Source organism: Agrilus planipennis, unplaced genomic scaffold (genome assembly GCF_000699045.2).
Source record: "Agrilus planipennis isolate EAB-ADULT unplaced genomic scaffold, Apla_2.0 scaffold269, whole genome shotgun sequence".
Classification (NCBI taxonomy): Eukaryota; Metazoa; Arthropoda; class Insecta; order Coleoptera; family Buprestidae; genus Agrilus; species Agrilus planipennis.
Genome location: NW_020438982.1, coordinates 8,245 through 27,342, shown reverse-complemented (window position 1 = coordinate 27,342; position 19,098 = coordinate 8,245). Strand labels below are relative to the sequence as shown.

The 19,098-nt window shown below is 31.7% G+C and overlaps 2 protein-coding genes across 7 annotated transcripts; both read left to right on the top strand.

The window, feature by feature from the left end:
* The first annotated feature begins 668 nt into the window (after positions 1-668).
* On the top strand, positions 669-10,765 carry LOC108741334 (monocarboxylate transporter 9). 2 transcript variants are annotated; one of them, XM_018476108.2, is made up of 9 exons: positions 669-748; positions 1,067-1,300; positions 1,380-1,506; positions 1,574-1,717; positions 6,361-6,627; positions 8,101-8,275; positions 8,400-8,692; positions 9,351-9,539; positions 10,508-10,765. In XM_018476108.2, exons 2-9 carry the CDS (start codon positions 1,202-1,204, stop codon positions 10,639-10,641), a joined length of 1,428 nt encoding a protein of 475 aa, XP_018331610.1. In that variant the 5' UTR covers positions 669-748; positions 1,067-1,201; the 3' UTR covers positions 10,642-10,765. The 2 variants fall into 2 exon arrangements, with proteins under 2 accessions (XP_018331610.1, XP_018331611.1); XM_018476109.2 differs by lacking the exon at positions 6,361-6,627.
* Positions 10,766-11,187: 422 nt separating this feature from the next.
* Positions 11,188-18,986, top strand: LOC108741337 (monocarboxylate transporter 9). 5 transcript variants are annotated; one of them, XM_025975555.1, is made up of 8 exons: positions 11,188-11,326; positions 14,780-15,050; positions 15,983-16,261; positions 16,795-17,008; positions 17,559-17,851; positions 17,910-18,098; positions 18,162-18,292; positions 18,467-18,986. In XM_025975555.1, the coding sequence occupies exons 1-7, from the start codon at positions 11,228-11,230 to the stop codon at positions 18,284-18,286; spliced, it is 1,470 nt and encodes a 489-aa protein (XP_025831340.1). In that variant the 5' UTR covers positions 11,188-11,227; the 3' UTR covers positions 18,287-18,292; positions 18,467-18,986. The 5 variants fall into 5 exon arrangements, with proteins under 5 accessions (XP_025831340.1, XP_025831339.1, XP_025831341.1 ...); XM_025975554.1 differs by lacking the exon at positions 18,467-18,986 and having other exon boundaries at positions 18,162-18,351; XM_025975556.1 differs by lacking the exon at positions 18,467-18,986 and having other exon boundaries at positions 17,899-18,098; positions 18,162-18,351.
* The last annotated feature ends 112 nt before the right edge of the window (positions 18,987-19,098 follow it).

The window sequence follows — 19,098 nt, the reverse complement described above, 5'->3', positions numbered from 1 at the left end:
ATTCGATGTTTAGTTAAATATTCAGTATAAAAATATTAAAGGATCAGTACAATAACAGTAAACAGTTAATACATACTAATATGAAAATTCATTTTCGAATTTTTATTTACTACTAACTACCTTAAATTAATTATTAAATAAATTTTTTGTGTTGGTGTTGTCACACTCGAGCCCGGGACCTTTGGTAGTGATGATGCGTAAAGCCAATGAATTTTCACATTAATATTTCATATTAACCACAGTTAACTAAGTTAATACATAGATTAATTAATCAGTATATTAATTACTTACGGAACTTTAAATTAGTTAGACCACTTGCATCGCAAAATCTACTGACCACCTCTTATATTTAAATAGTGACCGCCAAAATATACTGACCATATGATTAAAATACCCACCCTACTTAACATTTAAATACTGTCCAAAAGGGATTAAAATGCTGACAAATAAAATACAAGCCTTAGAATTATATTTTGCTTATATAAAGTTTAATATCCATATGGACATGTTCAAAATAGATAGTACACAAAAACTATTTCGAAAAAAGTTCCTGTATACATATCCACTTGTATTATGCCCGGGCTGATTACTATGCCCCACCTTCTTCCACTAATCGTAAGTTAATCTGAATCAGTATTTGACATTGGAAGCTTTAGCGCACATTACAATAGTATTGTAACTTTTAAAGCAGTTTGTTTATATTGTTTACGGATGTTTGGATGAAACGTTAATAAACTACAAATTAAGGGTATGTATGTGTTTATATCCCTTTATCCAATTGTTTCAACGAATTTCCCTTCTAATGTTAATTCAATTATTCATAATAATCGGAAAAAACAAAAAACCGTCAAATTTATGTTTAATTTAAATAAAATATTTATAATGTATGTATTTAAGTCGTAAATAATGCAATGTGCATTTATCAGTTCAATTTAATTTTTACTAAACTGTTTATAAGAATGCGATACCTATGATGATTATTATGAGTTTAAAATATAAATGTTTCGAATTGCAGATAGGACAGTATCATTAGTTTTATCTACTAATATTTGTTCTTCTTTTTTAGACAAACCAAAAAGAATTATTGTAAAATTATCGTATTTTATAAAAGTTTTATAAAACGGTAAAATGAAATAAAAAAAGATTGAAACTATCTAATGAGCGGGGAAAACATTTTTTTTTCAATAATTTTTAATAGTACATGAGCTCATTAAAAATGAAAAATGATGTAAAGTATGAATTGATAGCACCAGACGGAGGATGGGGTCACATATTAAATATTGGAGGTATTCTTATGGTGGTAAGAAGTTACTAAACAAATAATATGAAAATTCAATTACTTGGCTAATTAACATTACATTATAACTAATTTTTTTAAGGGGTTTACCGTAGTGCCCATATCTTCATTTGCGCTAATATTTGGGCCTTATCTATCCACATTTTACGATGAAATAAGCGCAACAACAACTGTCTATTCAGTTTTCAGTACTTCCTTTTACGCCACAGGTAAAAGAGAAAAAGCAACAAAAGAAAATGTAGAGTGATGACAAATAAAAAATTATTGTTTTAACAGGTCTACTGGCAAATTTCCTGTTCCTGAAACTGTCTTTTCGGAAAGTAGCAGTAATGGGGGCGCTTATCTATTGTTTTGGAAGCTTCGCTTCAATTTTCGTATTTAATCTACAATTCCTAGTTTTCTCCTACGGAATACTTCAAGGTAGGATTTAAACCTAAGATTATTTTTTTTTACGTAACAATATAACAACAGTGCCGCGGAAGGATAATTCTAATTCTACATTATTTTTGAGTAATTTTGTGGTACTGTAACTGTTAGTTTTGGCCAATTAACTGTAATTTTTTTAATGTACTTAACTCTTGATAAAATATGAATGAAAATTAAACAAAAATTCGGTCGTAATCTTGATATGGAACTCAACAATTAAACCCTTCAACCTATAGCTAAAATTTTGCACAGAAGTTTCCTTTATGATATATACAAGGAATAATGAAGAATATCTCGAAATTCAACCCCTATGGGGTTATAAAACATTGTTATTTGTCATCATATTTACGTGAAATATGGTCTTAATACCCTTTGGTATAATTAAATTAAGAATCTTTAATCCCGCCCCCTACATCCCATGTCTTGTCCTCATATTTGTATAAGCAGAAAATTAACTTTGATTGTAGCTGTAAAGCAAATGTTAATAACTCAAGTTTTTTAAAGGCTTTATTATGAACTTTAAACTATTACGAAAGAATCGGAAAAGTATTTTTTTCACCCCTTTCAAATCGAGTAGCCAAAAATCCTTTTAGGTTTCTTAATCTAGCCCAAATGAATCAGGAATTCAAAAATGATGTTTGCAGCTCTTTTTAAGACTCAGAAATTCAAATGAACATTAGCACTTAACATTTTTCTATGCGAATGTGTGGGGTCCCTGTAAGAGCGAGGCTCCGGGCGGTCGCCCAGCTCGCCGCTCCCTAAAGCCGCCCCTCCTTAGTATAAGATTTTTCAAAATAAATTGATAGTTACTAATTTATACGAGGATGTCTTGTACAGGTGCATATTTTACAAAAAACTTATAATAGTCCATAGCAATATATGAGGAAATGTATGCACATTCATTTAAAAACAGTACATGTTTAAATGTACAAGATAATAAGCTAAATAAATATGTAATTGCCATATTTATTCGATTTTTAAATGTGCTGTCTATATAGTACATGACCATTTTTAGTATGATTATTGTATTCAACTAAAATGAGACAATTTGACCGAAAATAAGGACTCTGAAAATGAATTTAAATTTTTAGTACCTCAAATATATTGTTTTGATTATTTCAAATATAATAATGGTTATTTTCCTATTATTTGTTAATCTATTCGGAAATATATCTTTACGCGCGTCACAAACTAATTAAAGTAAATACCTTACACACATACTATAAAATTAACTGTTAAAATTTTTTCCGCATTATTTTATAACGATTTTACATATCGCACAAAAGAATGAAAAATATTTAAATTTTACACTTCCTATGCGTGGAAGAAACATTTTTTACCACACCTGTTGTCGCTTAGATAGTCTAATACTGCTTGATCAACTTCATATCAGCGAAAACGAACTCACAACACTCTTTTGTTTTTTACTCACATACTAACGCCTTACCGATTTTTTAGTTAAATTTTTGTTTCGATATGTTAATTAGACATATTTCAATAAAGCTGACCAAAAATCAGCTCATATATTGTCTGTGTATGTAAATATAACACTCGGTGATTAATATGGCTAAACATGTGACTGGACTTGACTGATATAAGAAGATTGAGTGAGATACGACAAAGATACAATACCTTTTATGACTGTTGAGAACATTTATTTTATGAGAGCCTGATGAAGTGTTACTAAAACACAAAACGTTGTGAAATAAAAGGATTTCGTGTTCATAGTTTTCTTTGGATCATACACCCTTTAATCGATAACTATATACAGGGTTATTCACGTCATGCGACACGAAAGATTACGTCTACGTTTCTAGATATTTAAATTTTTACTGTGAGGTTAATTAATTTAATCATACTTTTTGGACATTCTGTATACATAAGTCAATTTTTAACAGTGGTGATACAAAACATAGTCAATTAACAGGCTGCAATTTAAATTTGGTTGTTTAAAAAGTGGTAATACACCTTGAGAATTTAAAAGTTAAATTTGTTACTACACATTCACAAAATTCAAAATATTTCAAAATCCTTAGGGTTTAAGTGAGGTAAACCGTAATGAAACTCTCTGTTATTTTGATCATACAACCCAAAAATGAAAAACTATATGTTCCATTTAAAAAAACACAACTTTGATACGTTTTGTGTTGTTCGGACACCCTGTATATTATGAAACGTACCTCTTATAGATGCTTATCTACCCCCACAATAAATATTTTTAGAAATCTAGGAACCTAGCCGAATTCTTTCGTGTCGAATAACGTAAATAACCCTGTATATAAATAGACATTGTTTTCCTCTATATGAATTGCTACAATAGAATTAGCCTGAAGTCATAACACATATAAATATAGTGATCGTACAATCCAATTGAAAGTAAATCGGAGGAGGTTCCGTTGTTTCATTCAGTGAAGAACAACACCTTTCCTTGCGGACAACTAGAGTTGTACCTAGATATGTACATTTTTCTCTTTATAAATAGATAAATGAGAAACCTTGATCAGAACGAATGAGTTTGAACTATTTTATAAATATATCCTTTCTGTTATTGCATACATATACGTGCCTAGGCAGGATAACTTCCTGATCGTGAAATATTTATTGTCCAAACTATAATTAATTTATCTCGCAGACAATATATGAAAGGGATTGTTTATTATTGTTTAAAAGCACTGCCACATGTAGTAACAATTCGCATTCGAACCTGGTATCATACATTTCCATCAAGTATCTCTACTGATACTTTTTCACTTGGAAAATACGTTAGATAAAATTGATTTCTGATTCAAAGTACATACGCAATGCTTAACTACAAAATAATCAAAATTTTTGGTGTATGTTTCTTCCCGGGAACACGCCTGGACCTATTGTGAGGCTGGTGACGAGATCTCTGCCTTTTTATTAGAAATATAAAAAGTGAAATCGATTAGACATTTATCAGGCTTATTACTTGTACTCGAATGATTTTTTGCCGCTTCAACTGGTGATGGTTGCCTAAGTGACCCAAGGAAAAACTTGGACCACGGCGGACGGACCCTGAATCGAACCGGTCCCTCCCAAATGCTAAGCAATGGTCTAAACCTCTAGGTCATGCCGCTCCATGTGCAGGATCTCCAAATTCTCTTCTTCTACCAAGCGGCATGGTCTAAAGGTTTAATCGTTTGCTTAGTATTCGGGAGGACGCCGGTTCGATTCCGGGTCCAAGTCCTTCTATGGTTTCCTTGGATCACATAGGCAACTGCTGGGGCAGTAATATTCCTCAGATAATCTTTCATTCTCTTCTGTCTACATTTCGTCCGTTTCATCTTTCTCACCTGATCCGCCATCCTCCCGTTCCCACGATTCCTGAAAGGAGGATGAAGAGGGCCTTCCCCCAAACCTTCCGACGTAATGCGGAGGGACTTCTACTACTATGCTTCTACGTGTGCATGAGATTGATGAAAGAAAATGTTATCTCAATCGTTAAGAAGCTTGTTACTTATAACGTCGTGGTGTAGAGAATGCGAAAATGCAAAAAAGAGATGTTTTCAGTAGCAAGCCAGGTCTTTGGGAAACGACGAAACGGTTATTAAGACGCATTTTTAATGTCCCGTACAGTTCAAAGTTGTGTTTGCTCTTCTTCGTGGGGTCACCACTTGAATTTATGAGTGAGACGGTACAAAGTGAGGGAAAAGGTTGATTTGAGATCATCAAGGAGTCATCAGTAAAAAGACTTGAACTGTGAACATATTATTCAAAGTGATTTTTCGTCACCTCGCCTGTGGGACAACGATTTGGTTTTAACCGCCTGGAGGATGATACCGGAGCATGGACATATGAGGCGAGAGANGTCGTTCGTATATTACGTCACGCTATTTTTACCACATTTTGGACCTCCTCCCTTCGTCTCTCAGACCCATTACCACTCCTTACTCCTTGTCACGTCACGCTGACATTTGTATCTCTTTGCTAGTGATTGATTATTTTATTTTATTTATTATACAGGAAAAAATGAGAAAAAAATTTATAATAAGTTTATTTATGGTCATTTTAAAAATATCCGCCAATTTATTCAAAGTGATTTTTCGTCACCTCGCCTGTGGGACAACGATTTGGTTTTAACCGCCTGGAGGATGATACCGGAGCATGGACATATGAGGCGAGAGAACTAAATCGTCCCGGTCCGGCACCTTGTAGGAACCCCAAGCAAAGGATCGGGATGATTTTAATTAAATCTTGACAGAGAATTTACAACTATATTTCATAAATTGAAAAAAAAAACATTTTGATCTACAATGTAGATGATTACTTACACGTATTTTAAAGACTAAATATTCCCACTATGCTAAAGGATATTACGGCTAATATGTTCCTAGATTTTTAAAAATTTTTATTGTGGGGGTGGATATATACGTGGTACGTTTTAAAATTCGGAATAGATACATATCTCCTTTAATAGAATCCAAAAATCGTAATGAAACTGAAAGAACATTAATAGAGATATAAATGACCATAATTCTTGAATGACTCGATATTAGATGCCGATAACTCTACAAAACTTGGTGTCCACATAAAAATAAAACGATATACAAGGTGTTTCAATACAAAAAATATTGATTAAATTCGTAACAAAATTATGCTTTTTTTGGTCATTTTAGGCATTGGTACAGGATTAATTGTGCCCGCTGTCATTGTAGCTACGAACGAATATTTCGATCACCGAAAAATGGTCGTTTTTGCCGTATGCCAGGCTGTTGTGGCCCTACTCAGCATGATTTATCCTGGTTTTACAAGACTGATGCTGGACAATTTTGGATTCAGAGGGACCCAAGCGATATTCGCAGCCCTCAGTCTACACACAATTTTAGGAGCTTTAACTTTACAACCAGTGAAATGGCATATGAAAAAAGTTTTATTAAACAAAGGTAAAAAACTGGAAGAAATATTATTTTTTTTATGTAATAGCAGTAATTAAGGACGGAAAAAATTTTAAACGATTGTGGAAATAAAAAATTTGAACCAATTACATATGTTGCGTTCCCAAGTTGGAATGTATGTAATGCACTACGTAATTAATTTAAATCTTAAACTGATTACGTGTTAGCGGTTTTAACCTTCAACTTGTAAATTTGAAATGGCAATGTATGTTCGAGCAATAGTGTGGAAGATATATCAGACCATTGTAAAGGTAGAAATCTCAATGAAAGTTGATAGTAAATGAAGTGTAGCCAGAAAGGGCCTAAATGGTTTTTTTTATGTTAGTTCGTTTTACAATCAAAAAAGATTACCATTTGTCCAAACTTGGCCGGGTTATGCTATTTTATTACATTCATTCGCAAATTGACATTTTAAAGATTAAAAACTAGTTAAGAAATGCCTTATCTATACTCCATTTAACTTACTTAAATTATAAAGGCCTAATTAATAAATTTGCCAAAATTAAAGTAAGAAAAATTTCCTTGTAGTTTGCTTTTAATATTCCAGTGATCGTACAATCCAATTGAAAGTAAATCGGAGGAGGTTCCGTTGTTTCATTCAGTGAAGAACAACACCTTTCCTTGCGGACAACTAGAGTTGTACCTAGATATGTACATTTTTCTCTTTATAAATAGATAAATGAGAAACCTTGATCAGAACGAATGAGTTTGAACTATTTTATAAATATATCCTTTCTGTTATTGCATACATATACGTGCCTAGGCAGGATAACTTCCTGATCGTGAAATATTTATTGTCCAAACTATAATTAATTTATCTCGCAGACAATATATGAAAGGGATTGTTTATTATTGTNATAAAATCAAAAAAAGTTCGCAAATTCGTTTCTTTTCTAATAAATTTCTTTAAGGAAATCTTTATTTGAGAATGTAGTTAGTTCCGGTTCACAGTAACAGCGTTCTTTATTAATTAAAAATTCAGCAACCCTTGGTGGTGGATCATAGTGAACCGTTACTACATCATTTAATAAAAAATAAAAATCAGAATTAAGTTAGGTATATGAAACAATTCACCCATGCAGAGGAACATGAACAAATCGAAGAATTAGAAGAAATATAAGTTTCCATTAAATAGTCTACATTATACCGAAACATTTTAGTCACTTACCAGATTTATAGTTTGTTGGGAAGTCAATTTGCTGAATTTTTCTGCACCACGACCACGACAAACGAAACCGACAACATAAAATTAATTTCACCACACTACGTATAGCTTATTTAAAATCCACACTAAATGTTTTCGACTGAAAATATTCACCCAATTTTTCACGTTCAGTATTCACAATTCTCAAACATTTTTCGTACGTACACAAAGGTTTATCTTTCAATAGGCAAAATCCAAAGGCACGTATGCAGTATTACAGTTGTTTGTTTCTTCATAGTACATACATATAATTTTAGGAGAACACACCACTGGGTCTACCTCTTATTCGTCAACATTAAATGAAATGGAATCACATCAATTACTTGATAGTAACGCTAGTGAAAAATCTTTTGATAATAAGGAAAAACATTTTCAATCGCTCGAATCTCTAACCAATTGCCATAAAGCCACGCCACAAGAAAACAGAAAAGGGTAAGAAAAAGTAGAGAAAGTACAAATTTTAAAAGATGTCACCCTGTCAATTAAACTATTACAAAACAGTAATAATGATTAAATAATGTTAAAATAAATAAAAATACACAAAATCTCTTTTTAGATGTTTCTTACAAAACCTGTTTGATCTTTCTATTCTCAAGGAAGCAACCTATTGGAATATAGCTGTAGGTTTATCACTTTGTATTACATCCGAGATGAATTTAATGGCCCTAATGCCGATTTTTTTGTCAAATGTTGGTTTCACTGATAACGAAATCACTTTATTGATGACCATTTATTTCATGTCCGATTTGATAACAAAAATTATTATCAGCGTGATTACATTATTTTGGAAATTCAAAAGCAGATACGTATTCTTGGGTAATATTGCCATCACCGTTGCATTACGAATAGGTAAGAAAGTAAAACATATATCTATAGTTAGAACGTTCAAAATTGGCATAGTCTGCAATAAAACTTGCATTTACTGTCTTCTTTCAACTTACCAACTAGACTAGAGCGGTTGCTGATAGAACGCCTACATTTACTCATGGCAGACGTTATAAGGAATATCGTAAACATAGAAAAGAGATGTCAGGTAGGAATTGCAGCGGACACTAATGACGAAAAAGGAATAACATTACACCGATTGTGTAACGGAAAGAGATGCAGACAATAAGAATTTCAGCATGTTGTCAGCATCGGACTTTAAAAAAAGTTCAACATTCTCAGGAATTTAGAAAGTAAAGAAGCTTGTTTAAGGATATAATTCCAACCAAGCAGTTATAAAGTCGACCCTGATCTTTTACGTACCTAAGCAGCCTTTAATTGCTGTACCGCTTACTATTATTCGGTTAACTCTTTGTACTACTCATGAAGCATTTCCTAACTTAATAAGCGCGTATTCAAATGACTACAGTCCCAAGTGGAAACAAGAAAGAAGATACCTCTACTCTCACAGATAATTAATTGCAGACTTGTCAATTTTGATAGTTCCAACTATGTCAACCATTGTTTTAGTTTTAAGAAAACTAAAGCTAAAATAATAAATTCCGTTATTTGTTTTTTTAAGTATTTACTGAAATTAATTTGTACTGGTGGACGATTGTACTGACCGCTTTCCTGGGCAGCTCTAGATGCATTATACAACTCTCTCACCCCATGGTACTTGCAGAGCTTTACCCCAAACAATTTTCGAGCGCATATTCCCTTTGCATGGTTTTCACTGGAATTTCTTCGATTATTATGGGATCAATTATGGGTAATTTTCGACTAAATATGCATATTTATATGAGGGAAACAGTCAGTTGTAGAATTGAATTAAAATCGAAGGAAACGATTCATAATTTCGGCTTGTTTTTAACCACTTTTAAAATCTGGACGCGCAAAAGTTCACTCTTTACAATGGTTCAAGCCAATTTAAGTTTGTATGATATGAAAGGGCGGTAGGGTGTCGTCAAGTCACATGTGTTTTGACGAAAATATGTTTTTGGAAATCAAAAGAAATGATTCATAGTAGGTATCGATTCCTTTTTAACCAATTTTCAAATTTAGACGCACGAAATTTGAAACTTTACAGTAATTCAAACCAATTTAAGGTTTTATCATATAAAAAGGGCGATAGGGTGTTACAATGTAACATATGTTTTGAGGAAATATGTTTTTGGAAATCTAAGGAAATGATTCATAATTTCGACTCCTTTTTAACCATTTTCAGAATTTATACGCATAAATTTTCTTCATTACAGTAGTACAACCGGAGGACGATCTATTAAGGTGATGCAAGCGATGCACTTTGCATTGGGTTCTTGGCTCATGGTGCCCCCAAATTTCAGTTATGCATTTCTCGTAAAAATTAAAAATTACACGTTATATAGAAATTTTATAATTTGTCTTTAATTTATTTCTGAACAAAGGGACCCCTAAAAACATATGCAACGGGCTCTAAATCAAATTAAAATTAAAAGATTTCTAATTATTCATTAATTGAGCTTGGGCTTATAAGATTGTGTTTCGTTCGGTCTATCGACATACATGTAAGAAAATAAAATAAATTCCCAAATATTCCATATTAGCTAGATCATAATGAGCCCTAGATTCTACCATGGCTCCCATACAAGTAATGATGCCCCTGCTAAAGAAATTACTCTGAAATTTCTAACTATTATTAATCAATAAATATCAAAATAGAAGCAGAATACCAATATGCACTATTCTAATTAATTTCAGGTTTGGTAAAATACAAAACGCAAAGCGATGCCATGGTTCTTCATGTCTTGACGTTTGTTTGTTTATTTTGTGCAATAACATGGACTTTAGAATTACTTTATAAGCGCTTCGTATTTAAAAATGTCAAAAAATAGTTTTAATTCTTTCAATTTCCTGTTAAATAGTATTTACTTTGTATTATGTAGTTTTAATAAAAGTGTTATTAAAAAAAATTATAAAATTGTATATACTTTTTTCTATTTGTAAAGCTAATAAATATTCCCCATGTACATTTGCAATAAACATTAGAAAATANCAAGAGAACATTTTTTAAGAACAAAAAAATAAAATACTCTTTGTTAAAACCATTAAAATGCTTTGCAACCTTGTTGAAAAGCTATTTGATAATTTTCTCAATAAAAGAAAAATACGAATGCATTATAAATTAATTTTCAACTTATAGAACAATTATTATTACACAACTGTTGACTGCCAAGCCTATTAATTCATATTCAACCGCACTGAATGATCCATATTGATTTATTACATTTTACCTTACTTCTATCGAAAAATATACCTACCCGTAAACAATTAAAACTACCGCATAATTACTTAGTACAACTTTATCTGTTGCTGAATTTTAACAATAATTATTGAATTTTCATTAATAAAAGCTCCTTACTTATTATATTGCGTCATTTAATTTTCAGCGTTTTTACTTTCATCAGCAAAAAAAATACAATGGCTTCCCCACATGAATGCAAGGCAATAAAATACAATTCCATGGTACCTGATGGAGGATGGGGCTATTTAGTGGTTTTTTCGTCAACACTATTCGTGGTGAGAAGTTTTACCTGTCACTCGTATAAATTTATTTACGTCACTATCATCATCATCTTCATTATCGTCATCATTTTTATAGAGTCGTCACCATCGATCTGGACACACACTTTAAGTACACACATCTAATCTTTCCTATCCCGAATCAATCTTCTCATTTCTCAAGAACTAGAACATCCCACATCCTTAACTCTCCCCTCATTACTACTTTCTCTGCCTCTAATATGTAATCCTTCATGTCCCAGAAACTGTCCTACCATTCTATCTCTCCTTTTCCTCATTAACTTTATTATGTAGTTTTAATAAAAGTGTTATTAAAAAAAATTATAAAATTGTATATACTTTTTTCTATTTGTAAAGCTAATAAATATTCCCCATGTACATTTGCAATAAACATTAGAAAATATTACCAATAAACGTAGCAGTATAAGAAATTGTTGAATAATTAATTGTTTTATCCACCCAGACTTCTGGTAGGTGTCTATGTAAATAATATGTTTATGCAAGATTACTTGTTAGTTACATGTGGTAGTGATAGTGCGTTGAAGTGGTGCAATTGTATATTTTTTAAAAAATATTTAGTGCACCATCATTTAACTAATATAGGTTCGTACGAAAATCTGGTATATTTGACGTCAAATACTAGCGGGTTTTTAATTGTCATTAAAAAAGATTAAATGGAATACAACGATTATTTAACAAAATTGAAAATCGCTTAAATGTAATTAAACAGTATATTAAAAATTCAAGCAGTAAAAAAATATTAGGTATTAATGTAAATTATTAAATGTAATGAAACTAAGATGCATGTTTTTAGATATCGTTTCGAAAAAAAAAACAAGTAGACTTTCCTTAACAATTTGAGGGTTTGACTTACTCAGAATTTTAGGTCATTCTTCAGAGACGCATTACGACGAAACTTCATAAATGCTCACATAATTTCAACAATACTCTCATGTATATTTTACCCCTGTAGGTAACTGTAAAGTTTCCTCATTTACGAAGGATTTTCTCAATGCAAATTTTTGATTAGATTGAAGTCTGCTGTCACATTTAACTAATAAACTAATTATAAATAAACATCAGCGGTATAGCATGATTTTTCACAAATATGTAAGATCTTTTATTTATACTAGTTCTTCCGCCTGCCCCCGGCCATTTTTATTGCTCCACTATGACGTAGTGTCGGCCATCATTCTTTTCTAATTGTTGCAGTTGTCGGCCATCAGTCGGCTATTATGGCCTTTTTAATACATGAATAGTAAACAATAATTAAAATTTAAAGAAATTTTTTGTAAAATTCAAATGACTACAGTCCCAAGTGGAAACAAGAAAGAAGATACGTCCATTATCAACGACGTTTTATTCATTGCGGACTTTGCCAATTTTGATCGTTCTAATGAATTGCAAAATCCTGCATCACCACAGTTCATGCATTCATTTCTCTATGCCCAACTTACTGCAATAGCATGCATTAATTGTGTTGAAGTTTCACTAATGTAAACGCTCATATATAAGGTCCTTACTTAGGCCTACTATCAAACTTTTATGGCAACAGTGACCGCGTAACTTCATACATGAAACAGCCAGAATATAGGCCTTAGCGATGTGGTGCTGGTGGCATGGGACGCACGATTTCTTTAAAACATCCCGGTGAAAACGCACAGTGTAGACCAGCACTAACTTTAAGTAGTTGAACAAGAGTTTAAGCACGAGTTTTATGAGTCATTATAAATTACAATAGTTTACATACTTCATTCAAACTTGCCAGACAATAAGAATCTTCTATGTACATTGTACACCGTACACCTAATAATAACCTCGACAAAGAATGAATTACAACATTGTGTAATGAACTTATGTACAATAACGTACATGCATTCATACATACAAAGGTAAATGCACGAATGCTTACCTTAACCGTGAGTAAGAACATACAGACCTTAGACATTACAAATTCATGTGGAGNTTTGATGCTTGGTGGAGGGACAGGATCGTCTTCTTCAACAACGTACACAGCTGCAGTTCTTATCTATTTCGGCAACTTAGAAAGTACTGCTCAATGATTTATAATGTCGCATTGTTGTCGTTAAATAGAGTGAGCGTGATGCTATATGGAGTGTGATATTGTATAGAAAACAATGTAAACCAACGAAAGTCAAGCAATTTCGACGTTTTAAGGAGTTTGTCGTTAAATCGAGTGACGTTATAAAGAGTTTACACTGTATATCTACGAAAATACAAAAGTACAACACTTTCTCAATAGTGAAAGAAAGACAGAGATAGCAAAAATTTTTTAAAAAATTCATAAATCCGGTGGTTTTGAATCGATTTCAAAAATTTTTTCCGAAAATATTATTGTCAAGTACTTGCTCTGTAATCGCTCCTCTAATCTATAAAATATTATTCTAGCTATTGGAAATGGTTTGCTTATACCATCAGCTTTTACAGCATTAAACGAATATTTTGATAGTAGGAAAACGTTTGCAATAGCAATTTGCCATACAATAGTGGGAGCAACATTAATGATTTATCCTGCGATTGCTCAACTGCTAATGGACAACTACGGATTTAGAGGAACCCAAGCGATAGTGGCCGCTTTTAGTTTCAACAGTTTTTTCGCGGCATTCGTTTTACATCCTGTTAAATGGCATATGAAGAAGATACCAACCTCAAACGAAACGCCGAATTGTAAGATATAAAAAATAATACAGATCTACAATGAAATCTCTGACTAGGTTTGAANAACTGTCCTGCCATTCTATCTCTCCTTTTCCTCATTGACTTTCAAACTTCTAAAGCATCCTTTTTTCTCCTACCTCATCATTTCTATGCACGATATTTTCATCATCTTCATTATCGTCATCATCATTTTCATAGGGTCGTCACCATCGATCTGAAGACACACGTCAAAGACACACATTCAATCTTTCCTATCCCGAATCAATCTTCTCATTTCTCAAGAACTAGAACATCCCACATCCTTAACTCTCCCCTCATTACTACTTTCTCTGCCTCTAATATGTAATCCTTCATGTCCCAGAAACTGTCCTACCATTCTATCTCTCCTTATCCTCATTGACATTCAAACATCTAAAGCACCTTTTTTTCTCCTACCTCATCATTTCTAATCTTTTCTACACACAATATTTTCATCATCCTCCGATAACACCACATTTCAAACGCTTCTAACTTTTTCGCACCATGCAGATCCGTGTCCAAACAGTCTTTTTCCAATTTCTAAATTAACTATTCGCCAGCACAGACGTAATTTTTTTTTAATACGCTATTCTTTAGTTGATGTCTGAATCACTTTTTCCATCCTTCCTAGATATCGAACATTCGCGAAATCTAGTCTTTTATTTCATATTCTTCTATCAACATATCATTTTATTTATGGCTGTCTCTAACTTATGTTTGCTAGAAGCTATTTACCTATCATCTAATTATCAGATATTGTCGTTGGGCCCTGCTGTAAGTATTGCCTCGATATTTGGGCCGTTTTTATCAAATCATCACGACGAATTGAGTGCGACGACTACGTTAACATCAACATACGGCGCAGTTTTTCACTTGACAGGATTAATTACGAATGTTCTTTTGCAAAAAGTATCATTTCGAACTGTTGCTTTCATTGGGGCATTATTAAACAGTAGTGGAAATTTCGCCGCAATATTTGTCACCGATTTGCAATTCCTCATACTAAGTTACGGAGTATTCCAAGGTAATTAATAACGTAAAAGTGCAATGAAAAGAGGAACTACTTTTATTTAATTTAGTAAAATTTCTAAGTGCCATTAATTTTTAATTAAAATCATCAAACAATTAATAAATGGATATCTGACTATACCTTTTCTGTTAAATTGATTCGTAAAAATGAAATTTGAATATACAGTGTAAACTCTATATAACGACACTTAAGGGACTGAACATTTTTCGGCGTTATAAAGAATGGTCGTTAAATGGAGAGAAATAAAAGATATTATTTTACTATTCTATAATAATATGCATTTACCAATATAGTACACATTTTGCACACGAACATTATTATTCATACATTGCGTATAGCCTGTTATCTTCGTCTGATGTTTTTTGCTGCTCCAATATTTTAATTGTATTTTGTTACGTATCTTACTCATATCTTGAGATACTGCTGGATCAATTTGATTATATAAAAAGTATTTTTTTAATAGTTTCGCTGCATCAAGTGCTTGTTTGATGCTTGGTGAAGGGACGGGATCGTCTTCTTCAACAACGTACACAGCTGCAGTTCTTATCTATTTCGGCAACTTAGAAAGTACTGCTCAATGATTTATAATGTCGCATTGTTGTCGTTAAATAGAGTGAGCGTGATGCTATATGGAGTGTGATATTGTATAGAAAACAATGTAAACCAACGAAAGTCAAGCAATTTCGACGTTTTAAGGAGTTTGTCGTTAAATCGAGTGACGTTATAAAGAGTTTACACTGTATATCTACGAAAATACAAAAGTACAACACTTTCTCAATAGTGAAAGAAAGACAGAGATAGCAAAAATTTTTTAAAAAATTCATAAATCCGGTGGTTTTGAATCGATTTCAAAATTTTTTCCGAAAATATTATTGTCAAGTACTTGCTCTGTAATCGCTCCTCTAATCTATAAAATATTATTCTAGCTATTGGAAATGGTTTGCTTATACCATCAGCTTTTACAGCATTAAACGAATATTTTGATAGTAGGAAAACGTTTGCAATAGCAATTTGCCATACAATAGTGGGAGCAACATTAATGATTTATCCTGCGATTGCTCAACTGCTAATGGACAACTACGGATTTAGAGGAACCCAAGCGATAGTGGCCGCTTTTAGTTTCAACAGTTTTTTCGCGGCATTCGTTTTACATCCTGTTAAATGGCATATGAAGAAGATACCAACCTCAAACGAAACGCCGAATTGTAAGATATAAAAAATAATACAGATCTACAATGAAATCTCTGACTAGGTTTGAACTACTTAAATTTAAACATAACAATTAAAAAAAAGTTCGGTACAACCGAAATTTTTAAGAATGGACTCTTGTAATTGTGTTCGGCTCGATTAAAAATTAAGTAATATACCATCCGAAAATGAACCAAAAGATTTCAACATTTTTTCATATTATTGTACTCATATGAAAATAAAAAATATTTTTCTTTATAACTATATAACTTACCCTTTTTACTGCGTCGTTTCACCCTACCTGCAAACAAAACGGATATTATTTTTACATGTGTTTGCATGCAAGTATGTAACATTTTAACTCATTAACCGAATAAGTCTCGAAATCAGTATATTATGGAAAATATTTTTTAAATGCAATTTTTAAGTATTTCGTTTTACTACACATATTACCCCCTATAATCATTAAAAGTAAAAGGAAAAACATAAAAGTTTTAATTTGTAGATCTGTGTTATTCACTTGAAAATACATTTCTATTAGCTCATATAGTTTCAGAGCTTTCTTTACACAAGAAGAAACATCATCGAAGCAATAAAGAATTTTCCGAAACTGCATCAAATGAATTTGAATCGCGAGAATTGTTGAATGAAAATCTAACTGAAATATTATCAGTAGAGAAAAAATCGTTATCAAAATCGTTAACTTCAATTGCGAGCTTTGGAAATGCAGTAATTTATGTGGAACTTCGAAAGAGAACACAAAAGTAAGTACCTTACGAAAAGTGTATAAATTCTGCCTTTAATTAATTAAAAATTCTCTGATTAAAAAAATCAACATTTATAATTCAAAATTAAAAGTAAATAAATTAGCATTTCTCTAACGTAAATAAGTCAATAATAACCTAACGAGCAACATACCAACATTAGGAGTCGTTCGTATATTACGTCACGCTATTTTTACCACATTTTGGACCTCCTCCCTTCGTCTCTCAGACCCATTACCACTCCTTACTCCTTGTCACGTCACGCTGACATTTGTATCTCTTTGCTAGTGATTGATTATTTTATTTTATTTATTATACAGGAAAAAATGAGAAAAAAATTTATAATAAGTTTATTTATGGTCATTTTAAAAATATCCGCCAATTATATCAATGAAAACGTAACGTTATCCCGAGACCCCTTCTCCCTATTGTCATACACCGTCTCGCTACCTCAAGATCCCCACCCCAATTGCGGTGTGACTTAATATGCAAACAACCTCTTAAACATTAACTTCTCATTCCAGCAATCAAAGACTATTATTTTCTGTAGATCGTCCTTGTGGAACTCAGTAGACTTTTCCGTTTTAAAAGACCTTAATTATTGGATAATAATTTTTGCACTCAGCATCTCTTTGACATCCGAAATGACTGTAATGTCCTTGCTTCCTGTATTTCTTCTAAACAAAGGTTTCAACAATAGCGATGTAACACTAATGATGACCACCTTTTTTGCAACAGACTTGATAGTAAAAATAGGAATAAGTTTGATAACAGCTTTTTATAAAATTAAAACTGCTGAAATTTACTTGGCTAACGCTATCCTTACAGTTATTTTCAGGATTGGTAAGAAAACGATGATTGAGACAATTTTAAACTTTTAATTCTTAAAGAGATTTTTCAGCATTTACAGAAATCAATTCGTTTTGGTTCTCGGTAATTTTAAGCGGATTATTGGGTGGTGCGAGGTGTTGTATTCATGTCTTAAACTTGTTAATTTTAACCGAGATATACACAGACAAGTTTGCAAGCGCTTATTCGCTAAACATGGTATTTTCTGGAATTTTTGCAATGATCTTTGGGGTCATGGTTGGTACGTAAAGATATAAACTGGCGAAAATTTCTCTTTAATTTAATTTTCTTTAATAATTTCAAGGTTTCATTAAAAATACAACCGGAAGTGATTCTTTAGTCTTATACAGTTTAACAGCTGCCCAAATAGTGTGTATCCTTCCTTGGTCAATAAAATTACTCTACAGTTTTATAAAGGAAACAAAATGACAAAAAGTAATATGTAATACAATACACATCAGAAAACATTTCATTAAAACTTAACTGAAAGTTCATCTGAATTGTTTTACAATACAATTTGAAATTCCTTAAAAAAGATATATAATTAGAATATATATTGCAACAACACGTTTTAAATTAAAAACTAACAGTTAATTATTTATCTTTCAGCATTACCTAAAAATTCCATATTATATTAAGTAAAATATCAGGAAAAATTATTTCTTCCTTCTTTAAAGAAGGATATCTTTGTAGGTATGGGACTATTAAAAACAAAACAAGCGTTTAAATATGTATTTACATTTAATTTGTAGCAAAATGCATTCACAGCAGTATTGTTATTACCCATAAAAAATGACAATATTTTTTATTATAATAATATTCTACAACAGTTATACCTTTGGTTACAAAAATATTTTATTCAATAAGCATCGTTATTACACAAATCGAGACTTAATCAGTTAATTAGTAAAATGCTGTAGACATAAAAAGTATTAGTTGAATATAAATTCAACAAAAATAGTACGCATATGAAATCTATGAAAAATAAATTTGTAAATTAAATGATACTTAAGTAAATAAATGCAGGTATTCACATATAAGATGAGTCGCCACAAAATTTTGTTTAAATGCTTAATTATTCTATTATGAAAAAGTAGGAACAGCTATTTTCATTAATTAATTATATTGTGTAAACCTGTTTTTATTTAGATAAAAAATTATGGCACATTTCTTTCTAATTAAAATAGGAACTATAAATCAGTAAATATTAAAAATTCCATTTGAGCAATCATATTCTTTTA